We start from the raw sequence: 25,524 nt of genomic DNA on the forward strand, positions 1-25,524 counted from the left end.
TGTGTGTGGAGAGAGAGAGAGAGAGAGAGAGAGAGAGAGAGAGAGAGGCATTGTTTGAAACACAAATAAATAGAAAAGGAGAAATTGGATTGATATTTGTTTAGTTTAGAATTTTAATACTGAAAGCCATCCATGCTGAGTGTTCCAGAAAGACTTCCTGCACAATGACAGAACTGCAGCTGTTACAACCCTCTTTAAGAATACCCACATAGAAACTGGAACATTCCCAAGATGATGCCATGTACTTTTCTGTATTTTTTATTAGAGTAATTGTGATGAAGAAAATACCAGACACTTGTTCTCATGTGATATTAGCAAAAGGGCTGGTTGATTTGGCAAAGATTATTGTTCTCAGTGCAACAGATTCAAACTAACATTTAGAAAGGAGCACAGTGTTTAGGAGATTAAAAAGGTCCAGGATAGAGGCAGCTGGCTGGCTCAGTCAGAAGAGCAGGGGGCTCTTGATCTCGGGGTCGTGAGTTCAAGTCCCATGTTGGGAGTAGAGGTTACTTCAATAAACACAACTTTTTTAAAAAAGAAAAGATCCAGGATGGTCTATGAAAGAGTCATCTCCAAATGCTGTTTCTCTAAGTTTGGATTTTCCTCTTTTTCTTCTCAGGGCTAAAAAGCAGCCCAGAATTAGAGACATCCTGTTGTGTGTACTATAGTTTGATTGCATTCTCAATCCTTAGGGGGGAAAAGGCACAACCCAAGGTGGCAGCCTGCTGCTTTCATTCCACGGTAACTAAATGCATCAAGCCAAACCATGGGACCACATCTTTGCATTCAGAGGGATAAAAAGTATGAAAAGCTGTCATTGTAAATATGGTTCCTAATTTGGGGTGCTAGTGACCTGCCTAGAACCTACAGTTCTCCACTGCCTTTTTTAAAAAGTAGGCTCCATGCCCAATGTGGGGCTTGAACTCACCACCTAGAGATCAAGAGTTGAATGCTCTACTGGTTTTGGGGATTGGAAATGGTCATCCATTATATCACTGCCATATCCCTGTACGTTTTGGGACTGGCAAGTGGCTGCTGCTTATAATCAGTACCTGAAGTGTGGAAATGGCTCTGTGTAAGGACTGGAAGAAGTTTGAGAAGCATGACAGAAAAGCCTAGATTGCCTGGAAAGGACTGTTGGGAGAAATATGCACATGCCAGTGAGGGCACATTTCAATTTAACCTGTGAATGGCACCTTCGGCTACATGAGGCTCCTAAGGTACATTTGAATGACATCGATTCAAAGTGGATCAGTTCTGCTTTTGCCATCCCTTATCCCCAGACCGGTTATGATCGGCTGCTTCCGATGGAGAGGTAATCCTAAAAGACATCCATTCCCCCTCCCCAGTGTTCACTTGGACAATAGATGCTTGGAAAATTTGGAAACTAGTAGCTGGGGTCTGTAACAAATTCTTCCGCGAACTTGGCTGGCTTAGGGATGGGGCATCATGCTGCCGAGGGAGGTGGGAAGAAGCGTTAGAGGTCACGGCTCCTCTCGGGCCTTTGAGGGTTCTGTGGCAAGGAGTGTGTGTTCCCTCCAGATACAGACACATCTCCTGAAGGAAAAAGTCAGCATTTGTTTTGCTAAATTTTACTTACAAGTAGCTTGGTAAAAGCGGTTTCTACCTGTATTGTCCCCCTGGGCTTACAACGATGCAGGGATTGGCTACATACTCACCGACCATGGAGACAACATGAAATCGAGGGCTCTGCCATCGAGGAGTGGGAGCTGGGCTGGGCTGGGTGGCAGATGCAGCAGATTCCCAGGCCTAGCCTAAAACCAGGCAGTGGGTGGCCACCACAGGCGATTTGGTACCCGAGAAAGGCTGGAGTATCACCGCTCTGCCGCAGTGTTAATAGGTGCTCTCTGACACTCTGGCTTCGTGGCCAGATCAATTTCTTTATCCCAGTGTTTCTCAAAGTCAAGCAGGCTTCCTTGACACGGGGCTTCTTAGAATTCAGTGTGCTACCACACATTTTGAATCCCAAACAAGGGAATAGTGTATGTGAGTGGTTCTCGGAGAGTGATTCCCCAGGACCAGCCGCCTCAGCATCGCCTAGGAATTTGTTGGAGATCTGAAGTCTGGAGCCCACCCCAGACCTACTCAATCAGAGACTCTGGAGGTGGGGTTCAGCAACCTCCTATAGGCCCTCTAGGTGGGTCTGATGTGTCTGAGAGCCCAGTCTCTGCAGTGTTTCCCAGAACCGTTCTTTCATCAAGCGTGTAGCAGGGCTAATATTTTCTACCACGGAAGTAAGTGTGTGTGAAGATGTGTGAAAGTATCATCACTTGTTGGGAGGTTTTTTTGATGGCTACTGAATTATTGATTTATTTAAGCATCGCTTCCTGTTAAAAGCAATTCAAAGAGAATGCTGGGAATAACGGATTCTTCCTGGGTTTTCTGACCACTTTTTATTTATGCCAGCCTTCCCTGAGACACCAGTGCTCTGATTTGTTTATAGCCAGCAGACCTACGCTTGTTTGTGAACAATGAGAAAGCTAAAGCAACCAAAATAGTCAGTAACCAAACCTGAAAGTCCTCGGAACAAGAGGAAGACAATGCATTACTTTTCTCTACTGATTGAAAATCAGTAAGACTTAATAAGGGTTGAGTGATTCTATTCATGGTACTTAATACAAGGCTACTGAATCCAAGCTAGGCGGGCAGCCTCACTTCATGCAGGCAGACTTCGGAGCTCAGGCAGGGTGAGGGCTTAGGATGCCATTTCTGGATGACTGGGCTGGGCGAAGAGCTCCCATTGAAGCTGGCCCAAACATCTCAGGAACGGGGAGCCTTCCCTCTGTGCAAAAGCATGCTGCCCAGGGCCCCAATAACCTTGTTTGATGGATGCCACGGAAAGCACCAGTCGATTATGTTTTTACCTGTTCTCCACTCTTTCCTTCATGTATCGGCTACTCCTGAAGCAGGTGTTGCCAGGTGGTGGCAGCTTTGGGGAACTAGTGTGAACTCACTGACATTAAAAATGCTGGGGATCCCTGGGTGGCTCAGCGGTTTGGCACCTCCTTTGGCCCAGGGCGCGATCGATCCTGGAGTCTCAGGATTGAGTCCCGCGTCGGGCTCCCGGCATGGAGCCTGCTTCTCCCTCTGCCTGTGTCTCTGCCTCTCTCTCAATCTCTCTCTCTCTCTCTCTATGTCTATCATGAATAAATTTTAAAAAATGCTTACATTTTCCTTCAGCCTTTGGAGGTGGAAAAGCCTTTATGCAGTCCTGTGCTTTCCCCCTCCTCCAAGAGAAATGACCAGGGGAGAGGGGAACTGACAGTGTGAATGGCAGAGAGAATACCAGAACACAGGTCTCATTTGTATAATTCCATCACTCACTGGGAATGAGAATTCTCTGTTCCAATCTGAAGTCCAAGTCCAATAACTGGTAACAGCCTCAGTTTAAAGGGAGTTCATGTTAATCTGAATCTCTAGACTGTAGACCAAAGGCAGTGACCTTATATACATAATTCAATGTTTAGCACCAGTTTCTATGATGGTTAATGGCACGTGACAGACAATAAATACACGTCGAAGGATTTCTTTGAATGAATATAAAGAGTTTATTCGGTGCGTATTTGGGTATACAACAACAAATATTAAACAACTTTTTTTTAACTTTTTTTGTGCACAGGACAGAAAACTGCCTGTACATGCTATGTCCACTTTTGGAACACAGATTTTAACAATTATTAATGCACAAAATCTTACACGTCATGCAACTCTATGCCAAGATTCCAACTTTCTTCCATGCAACAGATATGAAGATCTAAATGGAAACCTAGCTAAGTCTTAAACACTTTTCCAGAAGCAAGTATAAGTATATGTTGTTTAGGGGTAACCAGTCTTAACATTTCCTTGTACACAATATTCACATGCCAAATACAATGACAGGAGGACTCGTACATATACAGATAAGACATTTCTTATTTTAACAACACAAAAGACGACATCACAGTTCCACAGGTCCTGTCTTTATACAAGAAGCCACAACAGTAGTTTAACATGGTAACACAAATGGAATTAAGAGAAATCTACACTTGAGGATAATCTTTTTTTTAAGTAATCTTTACTGACTGGGGTTGACAATACACCTCAATTTCTATGCACAGAATACAGCACAAGAACTTGACCAGGATACACTACAAATCTAAAAAAAAAAAAAAAATTGGTAGAATCACAAGAACACTGTTACCTTGAGCCTGAGATGCCAATTCAGATTCAACCCTGAATTTGGTTGATTTGGATTAAGTGACACAGAGTCAATAGAACCATTGAATTTCAGAAATCATAAAGTTGCACTATACCAAAGTAAATACATTTGAATCAAGCGTAGATAGAAAACATTAAGCCAAGAAAACAACACAAGTCACATAATTTTGTTTGCCCCTACAAAACATTTAAGCAGTTAATTTTGTTTTAGTTTAGTTTAGTTTAGTTTTTGAAGAGCAATTGTGGTCTTTTAAATTTTCTTGGTTGGAGAGCAAATTTTTATCGGCATTAGTGCTGTGAAATGTTTTTGGCTTGCCATCCCCAAAGCACAGGTGAGATCATGAGAAATTGGGCAGTCCTTCTCCAGGATTTAGTTCACCACTGATGGCGCTTGGCAGTCTGCTGCACAAGCTCAATTGAAATTATGGGGCGTTAGTATGGATGATAGGAAGGTTTTAGTGGCAGAGAGACTAGTGCACTCTGCCTGTTTGTTTGGTAAACGTCATTGACAACTGTGAACTTTTGGGTGAAGGACTGCTAGAATTCAACAGCACCTGGAGGTAAGGTTCTGTTACAGAGCCCTTGTCTTGCCCTCACTGGCTACGTTGATTCGTTGTGGCTCATGGATTTGCCTCCGTTCAGCACGCCGGAGACACTTCTACTCTTCGTAGGGGTCCCGCTTCCAGATCGGGAGAACTCGGTCAGGTCGTGCAATGACGGCTCCTTGTACATGGCCACTGGAAAGCACAGAAACATCGGGTCAGTGGCCTTCGGACGTGCACCCCGCACTGGCCCTCAGCTTCTCGTCCGGTTACTAAGGCTTCCGTGCTTTAGGATGCACGCTGAAAATGCTGCCTTCAAGGACTCGGCCGACAATAGGCTGGCTTGGCTTAAGCAAGATCTGGGCTTGGTGCAGTCGTGTGCAAAGAATTCTAATGCCTCGTTGCCCTCACTTATGTGTTATGTACATGAGGGGACTGATGAAAAATGCATTTAATAAAGCTCTTAGAAGTTTAAATATAATCTACAGCATGCTGTGCAAGCCAAATATTAAAATTTAAAACATTTTAAAACACCAATTTCTATCATACTGAAAAGGACATTCGTTCTCCAAGGATCTAAATATTAGTGCAATTCTTAATGCAGGAAGCGGTAAATCGTGTTATTGCGGTGCCGTGAGTAACAATACTAGCTTACACTTACAGGGCACCTACAGCGTACTAGACACTATCCAAAGCACTTCACATGCACTACCTCATTTGTTCCACCTGAGAAGCCTGTGACTCGAGTGCTCTATCCACACTTTACAGTTGATGAATTTGAGGCACACACACAGGTCAATAATCCACCCATGACCGCCCTGTTAGTATAGAGTGGAGTTGGGATTCAAATCCAAGCAGCCTGGCCACAGAACATTTGCTGCTCAGCAGTGCTCTGCAGATCTGATGGGGCTGTCTGTTGCCACTTTCACCTTGATCCGAACCCCAGGCCGGTAACCTCTTGGATGTCTTGCTCTGCCTTGCCCGCGTGCTCTAACCCTTCTCTACCACGTCTCAGCTACTTCCGACATCCTTATCTTCTGCATCCCACTTCCATCCCTTACCCTTTCCAGTTTGCTACTAATCTGCCAACGATGGCTGCAGACAAAGTATAATGAAAACTGTTGGGATGATATTGCTGGGCCCTTAAAGGGATTAAGTGTTAAGTGTGTGCACGTTTTAGCATCTGTGTTTCTGTCCAGGAACCATTTTGGTGTAATTTGGGGTTTTTGGCTGTCCTGAGTTAGCCATCAAGCTGCTCCCACATAAGCAAGGTGTTACTATCTATAGGTGTACTGTGGGAAAATTCAGATCAGAAGATTGGATGCTATTGTCAATGCTTCATGTTTTAAGTGTTATAAAATGTTACTGAATTTCTGTATAATTGCCTTTAACGAGGAAGAATTACGTTCTACTTAGAGAAGTGTGATGAAGGATTAAGTATGGGTATTCTATTTTTTTAAATTTTTATTTATTTATGATAGAGAGAGATAGAGGCAGAGACACAGGCAGAGGGAGAAGCAGGCTCCATGCACCGGGAGCCCGACGTGGGACTCGATTCCGGGTCTCCAGGATCGCGCCCTGGGCCAAAGGCAGGAGCTAAACCGCTGCGCCACCCAGGGATCCTTTTTTTTTTAATTTTTATTTATTTATGATAGTCAGAGAGAGAGAGAGAGAGAGAAAGTATGGGTACTCTAAATCCATAGTTCCTAATCGTATGAGGTTTACCTTTGAGTGGTTTGGGCAGAAAGTGAGCTGCAGGCTTGTTTTTCTTCACATGGTTTCCTTTCATGATCTCCCCTTCCTTGTTCAGACCCAGATACCACCCTCGGCCGGACTGCTGCTGGCGGTATATCATCGATGAATACGTCACGTAATAATTTTCAAACACTGATTCTTTGAATTTGCACTCAGGTGTAAAATGTTCCTGCAAGAAAAGTCAATAAACCAAAGCTCAATATTTACAGCTCTGAATTTTGTGGAGAAGCCTGTGGTATTGTCCTTCAGGAGTTGAGGACATAGTTTGTACAAGCTTCTATGACCAGTGCTCTATCTTAACAGCATAAACTATTATCATTGGAAACCAAGACTATATATAACATTTCACGTGATGCTTTGGAAAAAAGCCCTAAGTGCAAGTGCTACTGATCAATGACTATCTCTCTTTGTAAGAAGATAATGGAAAAATTAGAACAAGCTACATAACTGTAATATATTGGACAAATGCAAGAGCTAAAGATTGAAAAGACAAGTATAAAGCTGTCACATGGAGCTTTGTTTCCTTCAGGATTAAATATGAGAAAATAAACATTTGGTCCTTCTACTTAATTTTCATAGATTCTCCAGTTACCATACACTATAATTGTCAACGGCCTGAGGCTAAAATCTGTGTTACAATGTGACATTACTGGCTGCCTACATTTGTAGGGAGTTGCTACCAAGAAAAGCTACCCTTCACTTTTAGGGAAACCAAATTGATTTGTTTTTTAATCATTGGACCTGGACTTAAAAAAGGAAAAAATATTCTCCCCTCACCTCATCCTTGGCTTACAGTAATGTTTACAAGCAAATCAATAGAGAAGCAAGGAATTTACAGTAATTCTACAAGCAGACATGAGAGAGAAGCCCAGGGGACTTTGAACCCTGGAATGGGATTTCTGCCATGTTCTTGACCATGTTTTCTTTGGATCTGCCCATACAAATGAAGGGTTCTCAATCCAACAGACTATCTCAGGAACAAAACAAAAACAACAAACAAACTAAAAACCTTCTTTTAAGTTCTGTGGATTTTTGCATATGCAATAACCAACCATTAAAAATAGCCATTTGTAAGCCAAATGAAATGAAGAGCAGATTCTAATCCCTAAGTAACCCAAAGAGTAGCAGGGGGTCCATGTGCGGTCGAAGACAACGAGAAGAATGCTAACTGAGCTACGTGTGTCAGTGGCACTGAGGAAGCCATCTTAGGTATTGGCTAAGTTGCTGTTATCAGGAATACCTTCTGACAAAACCCTAAAAAACAACAACAACAACAACAACAACAAAAAAACCCTTGTAAAAATATCGTATGATTTCTGGACACCAGCCCTTTATGAACAATGCCTCCATGGCCCTAGCTTCCTTCATTTTCATGTTAGATCTCAGTTGAAGCAATGCATGCTATCTGCAGAACAGAATCTGAAGTGCTCTCAGAATCTGGGGTCACTTCAGGAAAGAGGGACAGATTCCTCAAATGAGGCAGCCTTGTGTTGAAAGTTAAGCCACATTTTCTTCCAGGAATCCACAGAACCAGTTTGACTCTGTTATCTCACCAATTCTCCCCATCTGGCCTCCACAGCACAGATGAGAGTCATCTTTTGGGGTTATTTCAGCCACACTTGGTAGCTCCTCCAAGGATTCACACAAATTCGACCTGCTCAAGAAGAAATGTATTTCCAAGGCAACTATCACCTGTGGGAACGAACCCACGTTTCTTCATGGGCTGTGAAAACTTCCCTTCGTAGGGGAACACGGGGAAATCCAATGAATGCCTACAAAGAAATCTGACTAAAATCTCCACGTTTCTTCTAGTGATGAAGACTGTTGCATAGAACATTGCTGAAATTCTTTAGGAATGAAATCACCCTTTGGGGGCGCTGCCTAGGTGGTTCAGTCAGTTAAGCATGTGCCTTCAGCTCAAGTCATGATCTCAGGGTCCTGGGATGGAGCCCCATACTAGACTCCCAGCTCAGCGGGGAGTCTGCTTCTCCCTCTGCCTCTCTCCCTGCTTGCACTCTCTTTCTCTCTCAAATCAATAAATAAAATCTTAAAAAAAAAAAGAAATCAGTATTTGGGAAATAAAAAAAATCTCATCCTTGGAAGGTGAGTTTTACTTTCATAAACCATTCAAAAATAAATATTGTCAAGAACAAATATGATCGAGGTGAATGATACTGGGTAGGCGCATAAACATACTGTATCACCGACTCCCAAACGGTGGGATGGGATGACCATGTGCTGAGGTCGGTCCCCGAAAAGGGCTGCAGTTAATGTTCTGTGTGACGGCAGCATTCATGCATTCATTCATACGCAGTTTCTGACGATCCACTGGATGCTTGGGTGGCGTCACAGTTCACAGGTAAACAAGTAGCCTCAAAAAGCCTGCCATGTCTTTGCAGGAGTTGGCCAGATACCCAAATGATTTGGAACACAAGGTGTGCTGCCATTCGGTTCAGTGGGGGAGACGGACAGGGGGTGTTTTACAAGAACAGAGGAAGCCCGCTTCACTCGGACTGGGGGACAGCGGAGGGATGGGCTTCACAGGGAGGGTGTCATCCTAGGTGAGCTTTGAAGGGTGGGTAAGAATTCAGAACAGAAAAAGCAGAAGGATATTACTGGAAGCCCAGGGCTACAGTCTCTGTAACTTCCACTTCTGGGGCCCCCGTGTCTCAGTATCACCCACCACCCTATCCTGGCAGCTGCTCCCACGGAAAACTTGAGGCGACCTTGAAGTTCACCCACAATCCCTCCAGCCCACGATCTCTCCCTTTCATTTCCATTGCAAGTGTCGTAGCTTGTGCCCTCTGACCTCTCTGCTGGCCTGCAGTAATAACCGCGCTAACTGGCTTTTCCCCTTCTGCTGGCACATAAAATCCCCTTCCTTAGGCATTGTGGACAGTTCCGCCTGTTTTGCAGTACAAACCATGACTTGATGTGGCATCTAAAATTCTCCACAACTCAGCCACTACCACGACTTCAGCCTCATCCTCTGCCGCAGGCTCATGGGTGCCTCATTCCCTTTCCAGATGCCACTAATTTCCTTTGCTTAGAATGTAACACTTTTTTTTCTTTTTAAAAAATTTTAATATATCAAAAGGCCTGCTTTAGTGACATGCTAGTCCCATCAGAAAATAATCCCAATAACCCCTTGTCAGTAACATGCAAGTTGACCAGCCAACTCTTTATTTCTAAACCTCTGTGTGTACTTGTGTGTCTTTTAAACCAAAGCCACGGGGCTCAGGTGACTCCTCCTTCTACACCGTGCTTTCCACCTGTCAACCGACCGGTGTCTACCCCCGCCTGCAGAAGGGTGGGCAGGGCACATGGGAGCCCTATAGTGGCAGTGAGGGAATACCAAGTCTCCGTCCGCTCAGTAGGAGATCCTTATTTCCAGACTATTCACCTCAAATCTGGCTCCCCGAGAATGTCACACTTCTGTCTCTCCGCCCGCCGGTTGTCCTCTCACCTCTCATGGCCTGGCTCAGATAGAGGCTCTCTTTCAGTCAGAACTGCATGACACTGGTCTCTGTGCTTCCTTAAACCCTACCTACATCTCTAGCTGGTCCCGTGACTCAGGCGTATGCGTGACAGGCTCCAGATGGCAGGGAACATTTTCTGGACCCACCTTCCACTCTCACCGATGACTGGTCATATTGCCTAGCACGCAGCAGACCACCTGACCATTGTCTATAGGATTTGGCTTGCAGAGAGTCAGATTTCAGCATGAGAAATTCCAGGATTCGAAAGTCTCAACCAGTAAAAAGTCTGCAGGGAACTTCCTTAATACCATATGGGATCGGCTGTCTGCAGAAGGAGGCTGTCATTGCACGGACAGATCCTGCATGCGCGATTTAGTATCTGTTAAGAATAACAGATACTACAGAGATACTGGCACAACATTAGGAGGAGAAACTTGGCGATTGTTACAACTATTGAAAAATGGCAAGGAAGGACTCAATGAACTGAATGCTCTGTCACATCCTGGCAATTTCTTAGTCATCACCACTAAATTTGGACTCAGAAACTCAGTAGAGAGGAAAATGAGGCCAAAAAAAGAATGTTGAAGTAACCAAAGGAGTGCTCTGTTCTCTGTGTGTGACAGTGTCATTTTATCCAGTGTTGGAATGAGTAGGCAGGGGAGGCTTCATTTTTACCCAGTGTGGAAAAATGTGAACATCCCACCCAACACAGGAAGGACTAGCAAAGGGAAGAGGGGTATAGTTGTCTCTCTGGGCCTCAGCACTGATTCACATAAATAACAGATAGTGGGCTTGACCCTATCAGGGAAGCCCCATCTGGAGGATGCCCAGGTAGACATATGGCAAGCAGTCGGCTCCTTTGATTGTTGGGAAGAGGATTACTCGTGCTCTTGAAAAAGGTTCCATAATGGCCTTGACACACCGTAGACCCAAAAGAGTGACAGCATCACTCTTCAGTATTCCATATGCATGAGATAAATATCTGCTATCACGATGAATGAATGAACGGTGGCAAAAGATGCCATGCATTCCTTGGGCAACCACTGAGAAGTGACTTGGCATGAGTACATAAGAAAAGGTGCTTTATACCTTACAACTTTTTATGCATGGATTTCTCCTAAAAGTTGTTTCTCTCGCATACCTGTATTTTTTTTCCAGAGGAATAATGTCTTTTTAGCTCATGAAGTAATCAACCTGTCGTTAAATTGCCTCTGATTCATCATCTCTCTTCTTCTTGAAGTTCAAGGTTAGTGCTTTCTTGGTGAGTATTGAACCTTTTTATCTGAGGAATCCGTACCAGTTAGTTACAATGATTATATGTTGTATAAGGAAGAAGAATCCATGCAGAGTGAGCAGATCCAGGAGCAAAATCCAGCATTTCTTTTTTACTAATTTATTCACTCTTAAGGGGGAAATAGATTTTTGGAGTTTGGAATATCATTGACAGGGAGAAAACATCTGAAACCATCCGTATCACATTCACAGAATGGACTGAAGAATATTTACAGCCACAAACGGTCATGGTCAGCTGCCCTAATCAGGGCTCATGACCTCTACACAGACTGAGAGGCAATGATGAAAGCATTCATATAATCGGTAACGTCGGTTATGTGCAAACAACTCCCAGACCCAATGGTGGCCAGAAAGTATCTTTGCCCCAGGAACAAAAGGCTTTGGACCTGTGTCAATTGCTTTTGTCTATTAGGGTCAGAAGGAGCAACAGGGCCCTGGGTTGCCCCTGGCACAGAAAGCAAAGGATGGAGAGGGTGCAGTACGTCTCTGGCTTCCTGGAGCGGGAACCAGGTTGGGAGCAGCATGGGCTGTGATGGTGCTTCGGCTGGGGGGAGCCAAGCAGGGGCCGTGTCACTCAGCAGGTGCTGTGTGTACCTGCACCCTGGGTCACCAGAACCAAAAGGGTGAGAGTGAAATGTCTCTATCCGTCATTTCCATCATCTCAGTGCCCTACACACCGCTGCAAAAGCAAGATACACATGCCATGACAAAATGCCTTTCTGATTAATGTGGCAAGCATGGGCCTCAGTAGCAGATTTTTCATACGTTTTCTCCCTTGCTGTTGTGTTTTCAGTTCTGGTACCACTGATCAGGTGGCAGTGCTTCATTTGAGTTGATATGTCAGTAAGATGGGAAGCTTTGAAGATTGCCATGTATACTGTAAATGTTTCCTTTTAATGCACTTCTCTTGAAATAGGTATTTTAATTAAAAAATTTTTGATGATTTTATTTATTTATGAGAGACACACAGAGAGAGGCAGAGACACAGGCAGAGGGAGAAGCAGGCTCCCCGTGGGGAGCTTGATGCAAGATTCGATCCCAGGACCCCAGGATTATGACCTGAGCCAAAGGCAGATGCTCAACCACTGAGATACTCAGGTGCCCCAAAAGATATATTTTTCAAATGGGCTGCACTGATTCCCTTGGGTCTCAAGAGAGTAATAGAGTCTACTGAGGATGTCCATATGTAAGATGGCAACACTAAGCCTTGGGCCAGTGAACACAGCTTGTGACAGCAGTAGTGTCACACGTCCAGCGTAGCCTTTCACATACACACATGCTGAGTGCACACATCCTGCTCTAGATGAGTATTTCTCAATACATTCTGTCTTGTTCACACACAACGCTTTCTACATCAGGTACCACAGAACACGGAGATGAACACAGTCTATAGATATGTGAGTGAGCTTTCAGAGAAACTTAAAAAAAAAAAAACAAACGTAGTAAAACACAGTATCTTCCTTTCATCAGGTTCTATAAACATACTGTAACTACTCATCTTTCCCTTTAATCTTCTCATTTGGTCCTGTCTTCCGGCCACATTTTCAGTAGCCTGACAATCCAATTATTTTAACAATTACTGACAAAAGCAAGGGTCACTCTTCTAATTCTGAGCCATGGTCGGATGACAATTTTCCAGATTTAAAGTTTGCAGGTTACTTAAGCATGTCTGTCTCGTGTGCATCAATTAGTCCCCAGACTCATGAAAATACTATGCAAATTAAAATTAGATTTTCAAAAAAATAAAAAATAAAAAAAATTAGATTTTCAACTCTGTCAAAAAATTTAAAACATAGATTATTAAAACATAAATCAGACCCATGGGGGGGGGGAACACTGTAACTACCTATATTCTCTAATATAGGTCTCCCCTCAATCAGTAACTTCAAACTCCAGGATTAATTATTATATTCAAGACTTTGATGTTCTCTCCCAGGGTATATGTGATGTGAATGAACTTCATTATTATTAAGATCAAAGAATGGGAAGGGAGAGGCTGGGGGGGGAGGGGAAGGAATCGATACTCACCCAGTGCAACACGGGTAAGCAAAATTATTAATTCATGATCAACAGTCAATGGTTTGTTCATTCAAATATCCTGTGGACTGTGAGATACTTGAGGGCAGCTCCTAGCATCAGGCCTGGCTTAGAGTCCATGATTAGTACACATAGGATGAAATAAATAAATGAAAGAGCAGAATAACATATGAAGGGAGCTTGGAAGCTCCCGTGTACAGGTCCAACCAGGGGTGAAGTGTGCAATACTCTGCATAGACGACTGCAGAGGGAGGAGAGGAAGAGGGAGGACGGGCCGTGAGGGAAGGAAGGAGAGAGGGAAGGAGGGACAGAATGCAAAATGGTAAGAGGGAATAATAAAGACAAAACACTGTGTAAGCTGTAAGAATAGATTTCCTTGTTAATAACCAAGATAGGGGCATTAAAACTTATCCTCTTGGTCTCTGGGTCTGCAAATAGCCAAACATTTCAATTACTTTCTATTAGCCTGAGTTTTGTTACAATGGGAGGTGGGTAACCCTGCCAGTCTTGCTGACCTTACTGGATTGTTGTACAAGGATCCGATGAGACGAGGCGTGTGAAAACAGCTCCATAAACATGAAATGTGGGATGACTTCTCAAAATATATGCCCAGAAAACCAGGGCAAAAGAAATACATTCTTGTTTCTTTCCAAGGTTCTTCTTCACTCCGGAAATCCATTTATAAAGGGTCTGCTTATACGTGTTTTATTAACATGGGAGAAGATAAATTCTGCCCCCAAATTAGGACTGTACATGAATTACACTTTGTGTTTAGTGCTCTCCTCCAAGCCTGCTTCCCAGAAAACCGTTTTGCCTTTCATTTTTCATTTCTGTCTGCAGCGGGCTGCAAAGGCTGCACTGCTTCCAGCCGCAGCAGTAAAAAAAATGAGGTGCTTACAAATGGGCTTCATGAAATACCATGCAACAAAATGACTTCAAAGTACACATGCTATTTAGCAACTGTTTGTAAAGAAATGCAAATTATAATTAAGAAAATGGATATGGGATGATTTTTCCTCATATGGTACAGTGAAATTTCTTGATACCATTTACATATTCCAGGATATTTCATAAGATATTTTGATTTATCGTATGTTGACCCCACAAAATATGCCGGCACAGTATTGCTTTTTCTCAATTCTTCGCAAACCAAAATAACAACAACAACAACAACAAAAGTATTAAGGACCTTATCAATCAGTGGCCTGTTTAAAACAATCAGGGCACAGATCTGACCACATTTTACGCCTGGGGTTCATTTAGTCCTTTGTATTGGCCTGTTTTGGATTTTCATGTATTTTTGTAAAGCAGTCTCATGCAGTGGATTACTCGGGCTGCCAAATTTTACTAAGCGATTTGTTTTATTTTTACATACACTTAAATAAGCTAGAAAAAAGCAGGAGGCAAAACAAAAACAATGCATGCCATACAAAGCCTAAGAGGGGTTGTTTTTGTCAAAATAGAAAAATTCTGTGATCCCAAGGCCTCACGCAGCTCCAAACCTGGTCAGCAAATAGGTTTTGGAATGGAAGTAATTTGCTAGGATTTGTAAGGAAGATGGATGGGCCACATGTCTCCAAGGCTATGTAATTGGTTCAAGACAGTATTGGTGTGACCCACCCCTTGCGGAAGAATACAGCTTGTTTAGGCAATGCAATTAGGTAGCAGAAGACATCATGTTCTGGAAGACACATTGCAGAGAGACTGTGTGACCAGCACATTAATTTTCAAATTTTACCAGATTAAAATCTTGAATCACTGTATAATGAAAGACTGCAGCGAAGTATTTTTTTCCCAAGGGAAGAATACTTCTCTTAGCTGAATAACTCCCTAAAACTTTTTTTTTTTTTTGTCTGTGATGTGCATTACCTCTGGATGTTGGTTTTTCCTACAGAATGGCTGACCTATGTGTTTTGAGAGGGGAATCAAATATCAGATATGCTTTCTAAAAATAAACTTCCTTGTCTTCTGGCTGCTTACCAGAATTAATTTGTGCCCATTGGGCAAATATTCTCTGTTACTATGGTGTTCTCTCATTTGTGGCAGTACTCTTCAGTGTAATAACTTCAGGGTGGGATCTAAATCTATCTCCAAGAGAATGACCTGGGAAGTATTTGTAGTCAGCAAGAGAATAAGCTTAGTAGGTTGTATCTTTTTAAGTGGCTGTTGCAAGTTCCTTGTGTGCAAATTCAAATCCTGGGAACTCTGAAAACTTTTCCCAGAGATCCAATGAACTGTCATGCAAAGGAGAAAGGTTCTTCCCTCATAGATCAAATAAAAAACTCTAGCAAGGTAGGTGGCCTATTAAAAATGAAGTCATACCAAGATGGGTGCACAGGATGTTCTAGTACTTCAGGTAGCTTTGAGGATCGTCATTTTGATTTGTATTGGACAGTGGTTGTGTTAAATTTGATAGGGTCTGCATCTGCAGAAGAGACACTTAGAATAACCAGGAATCTACTTCTTCAAAGACTTTCAAAGAAGACTTATCTTTTCTCTTGCACAAGTAGGAGAGCAATGCTGGACCATACTGCCTGCTCAAATGGAAGTCACTAACGTGTCACTAACACCTTCCACCGCAAACCATAAAACCTGGAATTGCAGGACAAGGTGCAAAGGCCTAGTCAAGGATGAGAATAAATCAAGGATGAGAAAGGAGTTACAGAGGGCTACTGGACCACCACCACATCGTATGACACCTGCAAACTGCTTCCAGGGATAGGAAGCTGTAAGGACAGTCATCTTTCCATGAAGGCAGTGCATTTCTAACTCATTTGCCCCTTGAAAAGAGCTAACATGAGGATGCTACTGACAGTCACTGACAAGTCTGAGTTAATTAATTCAGCTCATTAATTCAAGACACAAATGGAAGGATTTATTCCAAACTACTATTTTCCATGCACCTACTGTGTGCCAAGCACCATGGGAGGTTCCTGTATATATATAATAATCTGATTTCATCCTGATGGCAGCTCTCTGTGATAAATACATCCCTCTGGCCTGAGAGAAGAGACTTCCACTTCACAAGAGACAAAACCACAACAGGAAAGAAGCCCTTAACCAGTCCTTTATAAATTTGGCTGCAAGTGTGCCTTGCTAGTCACTGTACAGACGGACAAGCTGTGATGTCAATTCTCCTCTAAACGACCGTTCTAATGTCTGCTGAATATCCAGCTCTTCCTCCTACTGGCGTGCCCTGCCTCTCTGAACCCTGAGCTCTGCTCAAACCCAACTCTTCCACTTTCCAGCTTTCTGAATTTGGGCAATTCACCTGTGCTCTGCTGCAGCACCTGTGAGAGGAGACTGGAATCCTGTGCCTCACGGCAGGGACTGCAGAGGCCATGGAAGGCAGCGAGCATACGTGTATATGATCACTGGCCATGGGGTCCCTTTCCTCACCTTCATTTTCAGATCATGTGATATGTAAGAAGATGCGGCATCCTCCCCACACCAACTTGAAACTGGTATGAAAATGCAGTTGGGGGAGCCTGGCTGGGTCAGCTGGTTGAGTGTCTGACTCTTGGTTTCAGCTCTGGTCATGATCGCAGGGTTGTGGGATCGAGCCCCGTGTCAGACTCCATGCTCAGCAGGAGTCTGCCTGAGATTCTCTCTCCCTCCCTCTGTCCCTTCTCTTCCCTATACTCTCTTTCTCTCTCTCAAATAAATAAATAAAAATCTTAAAAAAAAGAAAACTAGCAGTTGTCAATGAAAACAAATGAGCAAAGAGGCACCTTTCCACTTTTGGGAGGGGTTCAAGTTACACATTAAGTGTATGCTTTCAGTAGCGATTCCTTTTCAAGGCTAATAATACATAAGCTTTGAATTTGGGGCTTAAAATATCCCAAGATTCTAAAATTTGCATTACTATAATGTGTATAAGTGGAACCCACATGATATTAAAGAGATTGGTGAAATAATCCAGTATTAATGGGCCAAATGACATTTGCATGTCTCATTTTAATTACTATGCCACAAGAAAGTACAACATTATTATCTCATTTCTTTTGTTCTAAACTACTGTTTTGCTGGTTCTACTTTCATAATGTAGGTTACTAATAACAACAATAATGAAAAATCTAATAGCACCTTGTGTTGAAGCAGTGCCTACTTTTAAAGTTTTTTTTTTTACAACTGCTTGCACAGTTATGGCATGCAAGTGACAGATAAGGGACAGTTGAATAGTGATGATGATAACAAAGGTAATAATTATAATGGATTTTGGTAGGCTTATTTCTTCTCTCTAGAGAACTCTTTTTACTTTTGAAAAAAATGGAACCAGAGATGCTAATCAACCGGAACCTGGTTTTCACACTTTGTTCTAGAGAATAACTCCAGAGCAGGGAAGCAGCTTCTTCTAGAGGAAGCCGGAATGTGTTTCAGGTAGCTAGTGTTGACACGTGAGAGGTCCTTATAAAGGCAACCCAAGCTCTCTCTGGGACATTTCCAGGGCTGCCAAACCCTTAGGACCCTGCAGCCCTAACTGGTTCTGTGAAGGAAGAGCTTTACCACAGGGCTCAGGCTAAGCCCATCGGCCTGTCTCAGCCCACTTCTTTCCCACCTTGCCAGAGAGCTTTCCGTGAGTGTGTTGATTTGATGTTCTCCTACATTATGCCATGAAAAGCTTTCTTTTACTGCAAAATGTTCATGACTGAATTTCAGCAAATTTAGTTTTTTTTTCTTTCCAGTGACCTTTCTACCTTAGGGGGTTTTAGGGGACGACCCCAGAGCACATTTACTGAAACTAGGCTTCTGCCTCTTTAGGTGTAGATGTGGGTAACGGGAAGGAGACATAGAGATCCATCTGATAAGGTATGTGTGTGTTGGAGAGAGACAGAGACAGAGAGATGAGGTGGGGGACAGCGAAAGACAATAAAAAGTGAAAACAGAGAAAGTCAGCGTGATGATTTGTTTCCCCTAATTCTATAATCCTGTGACCGTTGAGAAATGATTGCCCTCCATGCACTCCCCATTGAGGTTTAAGGTGGAAAAGTGAATTGTTTTTCCTCTGTGGAAACAAATCTGTTTCCTGTCCAAACTCCCAGTTGTGCTCTGAGCTCAGGGTAAAATCTGAAAGGCCACCCAGGGCTGGTTATGTTCTCCCATGAAGTGAGCCTCTCTAGAGGAGCCAGACAGAAGAGTATGCCTATTTCTTCCTGAGGATTTTCCGATGTGCAATACACACCCAACTCTGGAAAAACAATGACAACAAAGAGCTCCAGGTCTCTTGAGAAACTCAGGATTATGGCAGAGAAGTCCTGGGCAAATTCATTAAAATAAGACACTTTGAATGGATGCTGCTATCATAGAGTGGATTGGATTTTCGTAAGAGAAATGTAATGCTTAGATGTGTAGCTATGTCACAGTAAACACGACAACAGTTCCCCATTTATGACGAAAGTGCCATCACCAGTGATGCCATGCATTCTCACCATCATCTTACATTATGGTTGTGTAGAAACCACCACAGTGAAGCCTGAATTCTAAAAATATGCTTTTCAGGAGAGTTTAGACCAAGTATCCAGCTATGATTCACAAAAAAGCTTTCAGTAGCTTAGCTTAAATTCAATTTGGTTTGTTCTGTCTATCCTGAGATACTGTACCATTTTTATATTAATTTTTCAAAGGGATTTTGAGGACATTAAATTTTGAAATAGGCAAATTACGCTTCTTTATCAAAATATGTAATTTAAATTTTCAAATATTTGTTACCTAAGTGTTACTGTAGTCGAAAACACAATGCAAGAAAATAATATAAACGATGAGAATCTGTAAAAATGATTAATACTTCATAAGCTCTGCACAACCACGACCTATTTGGAATAATTTTCGGCTTTCACTTTCAACTGTGTAGACTGTTAAAGCATTTGCATGAGAATGCAAAATGCATAAATTATCCTTGCAAGGAACACTTAAAACTTAAGGTAATTATATAGCATAGAAGTGGTCTCAAAGAACTCAAACAAAATAACAAATAAATCTATAGTCACCCGTGAAAACGAGTATTATTCTGTGCTTCCGGTGATCTCGATCACGAAAATCCCTCTCTTTACAATTACATTCACATTATCAATTCTTACTTTGTTCTTTTACCATCAAGCTCTTACAGCTGGCCCTGAAAATTTGCATGCTGTAAAAGCTGAACCAGACAGCTAGTAGAGATGAATTCTGCAGTCATATTCATGCCGTGAACAGAACCATGACACTCCCTTAATATATCTTATCATTGCACTTTTATACTCAACATGCATCCAAATCACATCCTATTTTTTACAGTCCTCAAGGTCTTTCACAATCTCGCACATGTTCCCCTACAACTCTAGCAATAGCATTCCTCCACTTAAGCCAGATTGGAGAAATGAGGCCAGGACCAAAAGTAGCAGTGATCTGTCCTGTGAATGGGAAAGTCTCTCCTCCAAACCAATTCCTGTGCTTCGGAGGCTGGGACGGTCACCGTGATTAAGAGAGAAGTGCTGGGTCACAGGGCAAACGTAACTCATCCCCGCCTGAGCTTCTTCCTTATGTTCTGCAGTACTAGGACGTTTTACATTCAAAAAATGAAACAAAAGAAAACAAAAACGAGTTGCACTTCTTGAGCCTCCGAGCTGCCTCCTGTCATGGTTCCACACGCCAAGCAAGCAATTCTTTGGGGGGCGGGGGGTGCTTGCTAATAATCAGCATCTCTTTTTTTCCGCAGCACGCAGAGGAAAAAGGGCCGAATGTCAGCATGTCAGAAACGTCCAGGCTCAGCACTGGCTAGAAAGCAAAAGCACTTTGTAACTGATTATTTCTGAAGAGTCTTCCCAGCATCAAGAGAGGGGGTAATGAAATTACATCTGTACAGAAGAAAGCTCAATTATTTATCTCGTGCTAATTTGTACCAGGTGGCTGGTGATGAAAAATCCATACTGGCAAATATGCACTTCGTATTATTTAAAAGATAATCGAGAGTGCTAGAACTATAAATGCTCACAATAGATTTGCGGTTGGTCTTACGGCTCCTGGAGACTCCATACAGAGGTTCTTCCTAATGCACTTGACTGGTCGATGAGAGACTGTCTCACCAAGGCATCACGTACCCATGAATCACATTAGCACTGGGGCTGCTTCTCTTTTTTTAACCTCTCAGATGGAACAAACTAGGGATATCACCACGTGACGGTGCCTGCTCTATTCCTCAGCATTAGGAGGGTGCAAACGACGCTCCTTCCCCAAGAGAAAGAGGAGGATGTGGCCCTTCGGGGAGATCACAGTCCCCAGAATTAAACTTCCTCACTTAGCTTCAGGCAGAACTGGTTAAATGTGGGACTTCCAACTGAAATAGTTGACGGAGAGGTGACGGCTGTCAGGAAGACAGGGCGTACCAGATGCACAGCCTTTTCCTTTTCTACCCAAGTTATTTCTCCAGGGAGCGGGTGGTGTGGGTTCGACATCCACTTCTTCCCTCCCCCTCCCTGCCACGGATCCGTTTTCTTTCTGCTCTGAAATCCACCGCTGGAGAGAGGAGACGCGGACTTGTTCTCTGGTTGACTCTCACACACCAAGTGTTCAGGGTTGGTGACCAGACGTTCAATCACACGTGCTGGCTTCTATCAAACAAGGCATTTTCGGAGGCCCCTTCTACCCTGTTCTCTAGGTAAAGCAGGTAAAAGTTCCGGCCCCAGGAAGGAGTCGGGTTTGTGTACAGAATCACAGTGGCGTGATCTGCCTAGTGAGTCACAGCTTCTCGGAACAACATCTTTATATAACGGTTATTGTTTTGCCGAATGTGCAGTACCAATCTCTGGCTGACTTGCGAAGACTGGTTATTTTAGATACCATTTTATGGGGATTATACTCATTTAAGTCAACAAAAACTTCTTGAGGGCCCTATCAGGTACTTTGTCTTTCCTACACCAGATGCTGACGCTTATGATGCTTTGCACTTGGGGAATAGCAGTCGCCTTCCCCAGATGGTTGTCCAACGAAGGTTCCCCAAGCTACCGCCAGAACTCAAGCAGTGCCCCAAGCTATGTTCTCAGAGTCAGAGAGGATGGACCCAAACTGACTTCTAGAGTCTACAGTGGGCCCAGCCAGATAGAGATCCACGATGGGTAACCAGCATCCTGACTGAGCATTTCTTTCATTCAAAAACGATTCATAAAAAAAAAAAAAGATTCATTTGGTAATTTCAGCTCTTATAGTTAAGTGTTATAGTGTCATCAGCAGTGGCAGCTAAGCATTCACCACTCTGGAAAAAGTATGGCTGTCCTAGGTCAAGAGGTAGGTTAGAACGGCAATTGCTTATGTTGAAACCTAACTGATCCTTCAGGATCACAAGGGAGTGACCAAAGTTGCCATTATGATGGTACTTGAAAGAACATAAAACTCCTATTCTCTGACTAGTCAAACATGAGTCAGTGTAATCGTAGGGAACTACAAGTGATACTGTGCAGTATATGCCCGAGGAAGAGTTAACAAGGTTCCATTTTTCAACCACCCTCCTGCATGGTGAGATTACTAGTATGCCAACCACCAGAAACAGTATGCTTTAAACACCTTGGCCCCTCTGAAGTTATACTTCTTGCGATTCTGATCTAGTGAGAGAATGTTTACAGAAGCTGGATATTTGCTGAAAATCATAGGGGAAAGGAATGAACAGGGAGGCTCGAAGCTAAATGACTAGAATAAAGGACAGCATAAATATGTTGAGCAAACACTAACACAGTTTCAAACCTCATAGCTTTGGTGGTGGCTCCATAGGCCATGCCCAGTTGTCAGGGACTTTCCAAATTTTCTAGCATTAGTAAAGGAACAGGAGAAGGCAGATTAAATAGGTGTGAAGCCATTAGAGCTGCAGTGCTGTATTTGCGCAAACACATCAAATTACATATGCAACTCCAACAGGAAAGCAAAGAGATGAGTATGCAAGCAGCAACCACTGGAGGACAGACGTACATGCAAAGCCGGTGTGGGAACTGCTGCAGATCACAGATCTGTCTTCTTCGCAGCATTGACTCTCTGTCCTAAATAGTGTCAATGTTTATCCACAGTTGCTTACTGTATTTTCAGTAAGCAATAATAGGTTCAATTTTCCCTGAGCCTGAGTCACAGCCTGGTAGTAAATTAGGTGCTTAGGAAGGTGCGCTACTTCCTTGAGGCCACTGAGCCATCATTTAAGGCATAATATGCTTGCTTTGGTTTATGAAGATGCTACTGACTCACTTCAGTGGGAGTCGTTTTTCCTTCATTGCTGACGGCTGAGTTAAATGAATGCACTAGTTTTTCTCCTCCTTGCAGTGGGGATGGGATGACTGAACTAATTATACATTCTTGCCAATTCCGTGGTGACCCACAGAGCGAATGCCCACAACGCGGGGTTAAAGTTTGAGGTTGGATCTGCGGCTGTGGAACAAAGCACAGCCAGTGAGGGCTGGAGGAGATCGTGGATAAAAGCCATACTCCTAGTGAAACCTTCATTTAAGACATAAGGCAAATCATACCGCGCCTCCACGCGGCACCTTCCAGTGGCTTCCCGTCTCCCTTGCAGCCAGAGCCAAAGTTCGAACCTTGGGCGGTAAGACCACACTCTCTCAGATCCTGGCTACTTCTGGGTTCTCATCTGTCACTTGCTCTCTTGCATTTTACGCCAGTCACACTGGCTTCCCAGATTGTCCCTTGAATATGCCATCCATCTTCTCACCTCGGGGACTTTGAATTCGATGGCACTTCTGTCAGGAATGTTTTCCTTTCAGATATCCACCTGAACCCTTCCCTCTTGTCTATCAGATGCCACCTCCACAGAGCGCCTTTCCCTGACCACCGATGCGGAAGCTGTCCTTATATCTCAGCTTGCTCTATCCCCTAATCCAGCTTGTTTATTCACCAAAGCAAACTATGTATTAATTTATTTATCTACCATCTGTCAACCTACTCTAGAACATAAGCTCCACAAGGGCAGGGATTATGTTTTTTGTACACGGCTCTATTCCAGTGTGCGGAACAGTGCCTTGATCTGCTGAACGAATAGACGGATGAATGTCACTGGCCTGATGGATTAAATGGACAAATTATTCCAGATTAATAAGGCCTTTGCATAAGCATTGAAGATATAGATCTGTCAAAAAATGGTATTTAGGCTCCACTTGCTATTGGGGCTTTTATTTTCACTGTGGTTATGATCTGCATTATAATTATAAACTAGCATCTCTGCCCAAAGAAACAAAATAAACCTTTGCTAAAATTCTTTTGAGCTATACATGAAAGGTTACTCATAAAAAAGGGTAGGTCAAGATGAAAGGAAATAGCTAAAAAGAATACCTTTGAATAGCTAAAAAGAATTACCTGCCAACAGGTAATTAATCATTGAAAGCAGCGAATCCTTGGGCAGCCCAGGTGGCTCGGCGGTTTAGTGCCGCCTTCAGCCCGGGGCTTGATCCTGGAGACCCAGGATCGAGTCCCACATCGGGCTCCCTGCATGGAGCCTGATTCTCCTTCTGCCTGTGCCTGTGCCTCTCTCTCTCTCTCTGTGTCTCTCATGAATAAATAAGTAAAATCTTTTTTTAAAAAAGCAGCAAATAATGGCTAGTAAATGGCTAGTAAATTTCACGGGTTTATCTTGGTAAAATATATGAAAGTGCAATCTTCTCCTCAGCATAGGAGAAATGTCAGTTCGTTGTACTGAACAACAGAAGAAATGAAAAATACATTGTTTCCAAAGAGGACACTATTATTTTTGATGATTTAATTAAAACATATTAAAGAAAGATTAAAACACTAAAATATCAAGAGGAGTTTAGCCAGGGACCTAGTGTTTAACTCCAATGTATTTTTCATAAGGGCTTACAAACCAATGTGGTCTGTGCCTAGATGGGCTCTGTGCAGAACTCAGCTATCGCCAGCTATGTACATACCTCTGCCTGTAATGGTTTTCAAGAGTGTAAAAATAAGTCATAATAGCATTTGCCCTGGACCACATTTTGTCTTCAATTCATGAAAACAAAAATAAAGACTTTTTTTTTAAGAAAGAGATATGTTAAAGAAATAAATGCCACAACTTGCTTATTAAGTACAATGGGATAGAAAAAACTCACTTTGGTGCTACACTTCAGATATTCTTTAGAGAAAGGAATAATTTGAAAGGAACCATAGTGAAGGAAACAGAGAAAAGAATGGTTTAAATTTAAAAAAAAAAGAATGGTTTAAATTATAAATCACATTTGACATCAATTTACTTGATTTTGTCAGCAGCAATAAATGCAAAGTGTACCACTATTCCACTCACCAGATGACCACAGCCAGCTGCGGAAAGTGGATAGGTAGGTACACCAGGAGTTCACTGCAATGCTAATGAGTAGACCCATAAGTAATGGTATCTAACCAGATGCCTGGGATGGGCTAGCCAGGAGCAGAGGCTCAGGGCCCTGATCTCCGTATAGAGGTTTGGCTGTATTCCCTGCAAGACAGTCTCTTTTGGATATAAACTAATGAACTAGATCCTGATCCCTTATGTGACAGAGTGAGGCAACAAGTATATTAAGTCTCTAGTTGTTCTTTTCATGGAAACTGGTTTTTAAGATCTGTTCACATTGGGACGCCTGGGTGGCTTAGTGGTTGAGCGTCTACCTTCGGCTCAGGGCGTGATCCTGGGGTCCCAGGATCGAGTCCTGCATTAGGCTCCCTGCAGGGAACCTGCTTCTCCCTCTGCCTATGTCTCTGCCTTTGTGCATCTCTCATGAATAAATAAAACCTTTTTAAAAAAATCTGTGCATGTCAATCAAACGTCTTTGTTGTTGATTTCAGCACACAGGTGAAGGAAAAAGTAGATAAACGATCCTAACTATGGCCAGTAGCAAATGGCTGCCCAGAACTGCAGCACTGTACATTCTTTTCTTCTTCATTTTATGTTCCATATTAAGGCAACTTTGTATACGGATTGAAAGAACAGGCTTTCAGGTCAGAAATGATTAGAACTCAGAGCAATGATTAGAACTCAGGTCTAGCTGGGTAATGTCGGGCACAGACTGGAACTTCCAACCTTAGTTTTCTCATCTTTAAAATGAGAAAAATATTAGTACTTTCTTCATAGGGTTGTCAGGAGGATTGATAAATAGGTGAAGACAACATGTAAAGGGCTGCCTCGCCCCTAATCAGGTATAGAATTTTCTAAGTAGATGTCTTCAACTCAGGACCCAATGGCAGTATTGCAGGACATTTGGATTTAT

At 42.9% G+C, this 25,524-nt stretch overlaps 1 protein-coding gene across 5 annotated transcripts in view; it reads right to left on the reverse strand.

The window, feature by feature from the left end:
- Positions 1-3,545: 3,545 nt before the first annotated feature.
- The window catches only part of FGF13 (fibroblast growth factor 13), a 497,912-nt gene continuing 475,933 nt past the window's right edge, over positions 3,546-25,524 (reverse strand). For all 5 annotated transcript variants that reach the window (XM_025460883.3, XM_025460886.2, XM_025460884.3 and 2 more), the window contains 2 exons: positions 6,486-6,684; positions 3,546-4,955 (listed from right to left, as the gene is read on the reverse strand). In XM_025460883.3, coding sequence (XP_025316668.1) covers positions 4,819-4,955; positions 6,486-6,684 — 336 coding nt within the window. In that variant the 3' untranslated portion in view covers positions 3,546-4,818. The remainder of the gene's footprint in view (positions 4,956-6,485; positions 6,685-25,524) is intronic.

The sequence above is a fragment of the Canis lupus genome, chromosome X (genome assembly GCF_003254725.2).
Source record: "Canis lupus dingo isolate Sandy chromosome X, ASM325472v2, whole genome shotgun sequence".
In the NCBI taxonomy this organism is placed as follows: domain Eukaryota; kingdom Metazoa; phylum Chordata; class Mammalia; order Carnivora; family Canidae; genus Canis; species Canis lupus.